This window comes from Parambassis ranga, chromosome 3 (assembly GCF_900634625.1).
Source record: "Parambassis ranga chromosome 3, fParRan2.1, whole genome shotgun sequence".
Lineage (NCBI taxonomy): Eukaryota > Metazoa > Chordata > Actinopteri > Ambassidae > Parambassis > Parambassis ranga.
Window position 1 is genome coordinate 13,276,307 of NC_041024.1, and position 7,849 is coordinate 13,284,155.

At 40.8% G+C, this 7,849-nt stretch overlaps 1 protein-coding gene across 1 annotated transcript; it reads right to left on the reverse strand.

The window, feature by feature from the left end:
- Positions 1 to 1,267: 1,267 nt before the first annotated feature.
- On the reverse strand, positions 1,268 to 5,209 carry LOC114433272 (ammonium transporter Rh type C 2). The gene is made up of 11 exons (XM_028401750.1): positions 4,913 to 5,209; positions 4,069 to 4,261; positions 3,823 to 3,973; positions 3,593 to 3,740; positions 3,343 to 3,509; positions 3,106 to 3,243; positions 2,754 to 2,890; positions 2,441 to 2,565; positions 2,163 to 2,236; positions 1,993 to 2,066; positions 1,268 to 1,908 (listed from the first exon to the last, which is right to left on the reverse strand). The coding sequence occupies exons 1-11, from the start codon at positions 5,127 to 5,129 to the stop codon at positions 1,875 to 1,877; spliced, it is 1,458 nt and encodes a 485-aa protein (XP_028257551.1). The 5' UTR covers positions 5,130 to 5,209; the 3' UTR covers positions 1,268 to 1,874.
- Between the last annotated feature and the right edge of the window lie 2,640 nt (positions 5,210 to 7,849).

Sequence of the window (7,849 nt, forward strand, 5' to 3'; positions counted from 1 at the left end):
CGGGTAAAAAGGAAATACTTCTTTGCCCCTGTTGCCTTTTCCACTAGCTCTGGAGACTGCCTTGGATTCTTTAAAACACCCACAGAATTTTTATTGTAAAATATAAAAATAAATTGATATGGACATTTATATGTAGGTGTCTTTTTTCAGATAACTTGGCCCTTGGCTACAACAAATAGCCTTTCATAAATATTCTTAATGGTGAAATGTTTACATTTTGTTTGTTTGTTCTTGATCTAATGCAGTGACGCAACTTTATTTCCATCAGCCTGAATTCTTAAAAACATATCCTGTCCTGATGGGAGTCATACTGCTGCTGAGTTTTAATGCGTGGCTTCAGAGTGGTGTGTTGGAAGCCAGTAATTTATTTCAATTTCCATGTTAATTGTTAATTGTTTAAAGTTCAATGGAGCCCTGTGGGAAATCCTCGTGTGTGATGGAGAAAGAGCAGCAGAGACTGAGGTAATTCTACCTGATTATTAAGAGGCTGACGCTGCTGCGGCCTCCATCTCCTTTGGTCATGAAGGTGTTCAGTAGGAGGCCACTGATATCGATTCAGTGAGTAAGGCTCTTAGTCTGTGCACATATGCCCCCTCCTGGACATTTCTGATACATGCCACAAGCTGTCTGAAACACTTCAGACCGGATCAGGTTATATTTGTTTAACATGCTGAGGTGGATTAGTGAGGTATTTTTTTACAGTAGCGATGTTGACGTTTGTAAATGATACTGTTTAAACAGCAGCCAACATCGCCAGTGTGTGACACTGTTGTAAATCTGGTTTCTTCTTTAGTGATTGTAACCCTGTATACTGGCCTTCATAGTTTGCTTTGCTTAAAAAAAGAAGTTGTATGCAAACAAACTTACTGTAATATCTATAGAACAGCTACATTCACAGTTTGATCATCATCAGCATACATACAAACGTGCTCAAAGGACGTACACAGTCATGCCCCTCCACTCCTACACTGTACATAACTATGTAACATACTGAATGAACAGCTGTCCTGTTCCTTTAGTCATTTCATCCTATGTAAAGCACTCTGAATTGCCTTGTGTATGAATGGTGCTGTATAAATAAACCTTGCCTTGCCTTTGAAAACAGGATCAACTCACCAGTGTGACAACACACACTCGTCAAAATATCAAACATATACTGAACAGTTTAATAATGATGCTCAAAATGAATGTTTGCAAGAATACATTTATTTCTCTTATAGTGTGTGTGTAAAAATGTAAGCATAAAAACAGTATAACTTTATTTTTAAAATTTAAGTAAAATTTGATTCATTAATGTCAATGAGAATATTCCTAACATTCAACTCCACAGTAACCATGTTACTGGAAGTTGTATCATAGTTCAACACATTAAAGTGGAACCATATGTACATACAGGCGTATACAGAATTTGACAGTGATAAAAATATATTTGATTCTTAAGGCTTTCTGTAATGTCGGCACTTAACAACATGAAACATGTCACTTTAAAAAAAGTCATTATTATTAACAGTATTCAACAATTAAAATATATTTAAAGAACAAATTTAAAACATTACATTAAATATCTGACTACACAAAAGTCAAAATCTATGCTGTTGCTTCTAAAAAGAAAGACAATCCATTTATTTAACCCTTTAAAGCTACATGCAAGAGTGACACCAGTTTTCATTCAGGATTACTTTTACATACATTCAATATTTTGGTCACATTTTAATGTGCGGTGTTGTTTGTGCGTACAGGTGTGAGTCAGAGTGTGCTAAAGAAGATATTTCTTCTCCATAGAATTCCTCCTCTTTCGAGGCTCCTTCATAAATTATTGTTTCACAGCTGCAACAAGTTCTCAGTGATAGTAGTGAGGTTTCGTCTGTGCGGCTCTAACTCTGCTCCACGGAGAAGTTTGACTCAGCTCTGCCCGATGAAAGAAAGAAAAGTACAGTTAATACAAAATGAATGTGAAAGAAGGAGTAAAGGAGGAGGTGTGAAAGAGCTTACATGTCTTGGTGCTTGTGAATCATGTGGTTGTTGTACTCCAGAACAGGAGGGATGGTCTCCTCATCCTCAGGGACCTGAAACCCATGCATGGAGTCAGATCATGAACCTCAAACTAAATGTTTCAAAATGAGAGGAGATGCTACCATCTACTGGCAGAAAAGCATGCATACCTCCCAGTAAGCTTCATCATCATAGCAGTTGTCATCGCTGGGGTCGCCCCAGATGGGGAACTTCAAGATGAAACCTTGAGAGAGAGAGACAGAGAAAAAACAGGTTTTATTTGTTATTTCCTGATTGATCTGGTTTCACATCTAGCCTCAGTCTGACGAGGATTTCACTCTGAGCATTTCCTTTTGCATGTCATTCAAGAACTCGTGGCAGAGCAGCTGAATTTCACCGTCCCTCTATTTTTGTCTCAAATTACATAACACCTGACATTATTACTCACCAACAATGGCTCCTCCCACAAGTCCAAATGCAATGGCCACACATGTGCCGGCTGCCTGGTAGCCTCCCTGCGTCCCCACAGACCTGCCTGCAAACTTGCCTTCAAAATCAAATGTGTTGATCAACCTGGAAAAAAACCGAACAGCAAAGTTTAAACCAGACATGCATTTGATCAAAACAATGTGGTGTCAGAATAATTTGCTGAAGATGAATCATGATTTCTGGGTGTGTGTGCTGTCATACCAGACAGCGTCACTTCTTTTACAGTGAGTCAATAAACAGGCCAGGTCAGTTTTTTAACATCTGTCACTCACCCTTCTTTGCTGTAGACAGATTCTGTCGCTGCTGCAGCAACGATGGCACCAACGAAGCCACCGAGCATCCCGGGCATCGCGTGCAGGTTGTGGATACCACATGTATCCTGGAGCTTGAGAGAATTCTCTAAAAAGGGCTAAAAAACATCTAATAATTAGTGATGGAAAATAAGGGTATTAGGGATAATTTGTTTTACATATCTAAGTGTTTGACTCTGTCACTGACACTTTGCTGGCCTGCTCCTATCTGACACTTAATACTGAAAGTATTTCATGACTCATTCATGCTCCTATAATCATCTTATTTCCTTGAGTAACAGAAGTCTTAAAATGTGAAAGACTCCAGCCTCACCGTGATAAACAGGTACCCAAAGGTGGAGATGATGCCACAGCAGAAACCCACAATCAGTGAGCCATAAGGTGTGATCATGAACTCGGCTGCCGTTCCCATGGCAACGCCGCCTGCCAGAGTGGCATTCTGGATATGCACCTGTCAGATTAAATAGCGAGTTAGCTTTAAAAGATACAATTGTTGTTGTCTTTTAATTTTTGTTTTTTAATGTGATTTTATTTTAAAACCCTGGATTACCATGTCCAGTTTTCCTCTTTTCTGAGACATGCTGGAGAGGGCCACAGTAGTGAGGACAGAAGCAGCGAGGGCCAGGTAGGTGTTGATGGCTGCTCTGTGCTGCCCGTCGCCATGGTCTGAGATGGCTGAGTTGAAACTGGGCCAGAACATCCACAGGAACAGTGTACCTGAGAAGCAAGAACCAGAACAGTGTCATAATTTAAAAATAAATATTAGACAGTGTGGAAGAAAACAAAAAACTGCCACTCACCAATCATAGCAAACACGTCAGAGTGGTAGACTGACCCACTGAGGCGTTTGCTAAGGTGTAAGTTTGGTCTGTAGAGCACCCAGGAAATAGCCAAACCATAGTAGCCTCCGAAGGCGTGAATGACCATGGAGCCACCAGAGTCTCTGCACTGTACAAACAGCAACATTTCACTGTTATTCTCACCCTTTCTGACCATAACTCAGCTCTCTGTGGTGCTTGATGAGACTCACATGAAGGAGGTAGAGGATGATGTTTTCTTCCACAGCAAACAGCGTGATGCCAAACAAGGTGACAACCATCAGCTGGACAGGGCTGACTTTTCCCAGGAGGGCACCGTATGCAATCAGACAGCCAGCACAGCAGAAGTCTGCATTGATTATACTGGGGGAAAAAAACAAAGACCAAGAACATGTTAAATGTGCAGAGATAATTAAGCCTGATAGATTGTGCTTTCATTTTAGAACTGCGAAACGCACTTCTCAACTCCAATATAGATTTTTCCAGTGACGGGGTCGAGGGAGTGGAACCAGCCCTGCATGAGAAGAGCCCACTGCAGGCCGAAGGAGGCGATCAGGAAGTTGAAGCCGACACCACCGAAGCTGTAGCGTTTTAGGAAGGTCATGAGGAAGCCGAAGCCAACAAAGATCATGACATGGACGTCCTGGAAGCCTGGAGGGTTCGAGATTTAGAGTTACACAATCATATATATATATATATAAATCAATATATATATCATATATTTCTTCTCTGACGCACTTTCTTTAACGACTTTAAATCATTTTAGATTTGTAGTTTATGCTTCATTTGTGCATGTTTTCTCAGATTAATTACTCAAAGAAAAGCCTCAGGGTATTAATGCAGATGTTACAACATATTGGCTGTTGAGTTGCAGCCAGGAAGTGTCACACTAAAGCTTGTATAAAAAAAAATCAAATCAATAATGAACTCTAAATTCTGGGCTCATATTTAGGATGGCCTGCTTTTTTAATATAAAATGTTTATCTTACATCTGTCTTTGCACTGCAACAGTCTCAGCAACCTGTTTGTGTTATAATTCATCTTGCTTTCATGATCTCTAACATTTCAGAAAATATAAAAAAACATCTAAAAAAATCCAAAGTATAATGTAGGGGAGTGAAAAATGTTATAATCCAGTTATTAGCTGTTGCAGTGGTGACATGTTTAGTAGCTTGAAATTCCAGTTCCATTGTCATAGGTGGAAAGTACCAGAGTTTGCATGTAAGATCAGGCCAATAGAACATCAGTGACTTTTTACTCCTTAAACACACAGAAACATTTAAACCAGAAACGTGTACTTACTGGGGTATCTGAAGTAGAAGTCATTTTCAATGTCACTGCTGATGTTGTGACTTTTTTTGTGCTCTGCCCAGTGTGCGTCTGACTCCTCATCATATCGGATGAAAACTCCAAACAGAATTATCATAGCAATCTGCCACACGAAGCACACGGCAGGCAGACTGACACGCACATTGGTGTTCTTCTGGGGTCCAAAAAAGCCCTCACAACTGTTCCCCATGCTGATGGCTGTCTCTCCTGCTCGTGTTGCTCTGGTCTTTCTTTTAAAAAAAGCTTGCTGCTGTGGCTTCAAGCAGTGATTCTTCTTCTGTATATATAGATATGTGCACCCCTTTGGGGTGTGATCCAATCCACCACTCAGGAGCAAGGTGTGAACTCATCCTGCCTATTGGAAGGTAAGCCACTCCTCACCTGCTGTTTCTGGCATCATCAGCTACACCTGAAACAGACAACAGGAGATAAAGCAATCTCTGCATACTCTGTCTGTGTGAGGGAAATCATGCGGTGCAGATTTTTGATGAGGACTGGCTGATTTCCAACATTACAGCCTGAGTGGTTCATACTGACATCTGCACGTGTGCTGCAGTGGAGATGACTTTTTTAAGCTGGTGACTTGATCCTCAGCATTAAAATGGTCAAAATTAGCTATAAGCATTAAAACATGTCCTTTTACTGAGCATGAAGCACAGAAGGCCTGTTTTACACTGCTGCTCAACAGCAGACGCTCTTCAGTGGAGCAGTAAAAACCCTGTTGTAAAGTCATTTACCAGCATGCTAAGCAGGTGTATATGAAGGCCCTGTCTCTTACTTTGTTTCCAGATTACACCCCATGCATCTTTGTCTGAATCTGCCCCTGACATTTTGTTTGCTAGTTTTATATAAATAAAGATGTTTTCAGCTGATCTTTCTCTGTCTTATGATGTGTCACATGTCTGCTGCGTACCTCTGTACTTGTTGTTCTAATCATTTTGTCAAATCTCAATGATCTGAAGAGAAGAGATTCCAGTTTAAGGATGCATCATATGCTGCATGGTGGTTCTTTTACCTCCTGAGTGACAGAGGGAACATTCCTGATGATATCTGTCTTCCTTCTTCAACATATTGACGATCATTATATAACACCGCGCGTGCTGTGATTCTCTTCACTGATAAAGGGTTATTACACAGTGTGACAAAGAGGTTTCTGGATTTAGACACTGCAGGTGAAGCTCTAATAAACTGGACATTAGCTACAAGTATTTTATGTTAATCAACTACTATTATTATTATTAATCAACAGCTGAGTTCTGGATATGTTAAATATCTATTTGCTGCTTGGAAAAGGTTTGGCTTTGGTGCATCATTTCTGTCATGGATCAATATATTATATCATTTACCAACAGCTGTTCTCTAGCTGTTTAATTGAGCCACCAGCTACAGCTGTCAGAGCAGAGAATGGCATTAGAAGTATCTTTGTGCAAGGTAAGTGTCACAAAATGTCAACAATGACCTTTTAGAATATATATGTATGTGTGTGTGTGTTTGTGTAAATAAAAGTTATTCAACAGGAAGGCTGTGTGACCTTAACTTCAAACTATTATTAGAGGAAACAAAACAAGACTTCAGAAGTTGGCTAATGTAATTCTGTAAAGTATTATTCAACAGTCATTTAAACAGACTAAACTCTGCCTCCTGATTAAACAATAAATGCAGTATTGAGACTTAAGTAACTCTTAAAGTTCAATGTGAAGGAAAAACGGAGCTGCCGCTGTCACCTCTTTCCACCGTTTACTGTGTCCTCATATGGAGCCTCTTCATCAAATGCCTGCCTTATCACTTTTGGTAACGTCATTAGGTGTTGCCTCTGTCTGCTTCGGATGTACGCACACGTGCACAGCACTCCTCATACGGCCCTCCCGCCACACACACACACACACACGCACGTGCTCTGCTGCTCATGGCAGAAAAGCATCGAACCTGTAAAGTTCAGAGAGGTGGGCGCGTACGTGCTCGTAGCGTCATAATACATGCATGTACACACGGCCCTTCCACTGCAGCACACGTCGCGCACACACACAGGTCTTGTAGACACGTCGCTGCTGACGGCAGAAACAAGGTCGAGCATACGTGGAGTTCGTTTTAGAGACTAATTCCTCCGTTCTCTTTCTAACAGGGAGGCTGTCATTGGTCGGTCTTGTTGACATTACGCGCACTGAGAGTTGGCAGAGTAAAAAAAAAATCACGTGTCTACGCGAACATAGAACTGCAATTAATAGAAGGTGCTGTATTGACGATAGGACGATCTGTCTGCTCTGGCAGATTACCACGATCCTTCACGATCTTTTATCGTCATATCGCACACCCCTATTTTAGAGCTTCCTAAAGAAGCAGGGGTCCAGGCTTGCCGAATTCGATGCTTGTTTAGAGTGGGAATATTTGACTATTTACACATAGTAATAATGAGGGCACAGAGTGGCCATAGATGGAGCTGTACTCCAGTCAAACACTGACCTCTGCAACACTAGGTTAACACACAGTGAACCTAGTGGTTAAAGCCCCGTTTAAGTGATGGCCACAGTTCAGAAGACATTTTGAAACAGAAGTGTGAAAAAAAAGATGAAAGCAATTTTCTCTAGTCACTCTTTAGATAATGTATTTCAGCTCTAGGGTGGAGATTGACCTTTTCACCAATCTGTCTACAAATGACTTGTTCTGCCTGTTTTAAGAAACTTTGTTACATGGACACAGATATACATAATATACCTGGATCTCATTGTTTCAGGTATCAGATTGCGGGCTTGCACTTGTCGGGGTGAAATCCCCTTGTTTCTTCTGATCACCTCCCCGAGTTGGTTTATGAGGAAGGAGCAGATAAATTCTGGTCTCAAGATTACAATTTATTGAACAATGAGGCAGATTCTGAGTCACAGAGCTACACAAAGACAAGGCAAGAACAACACA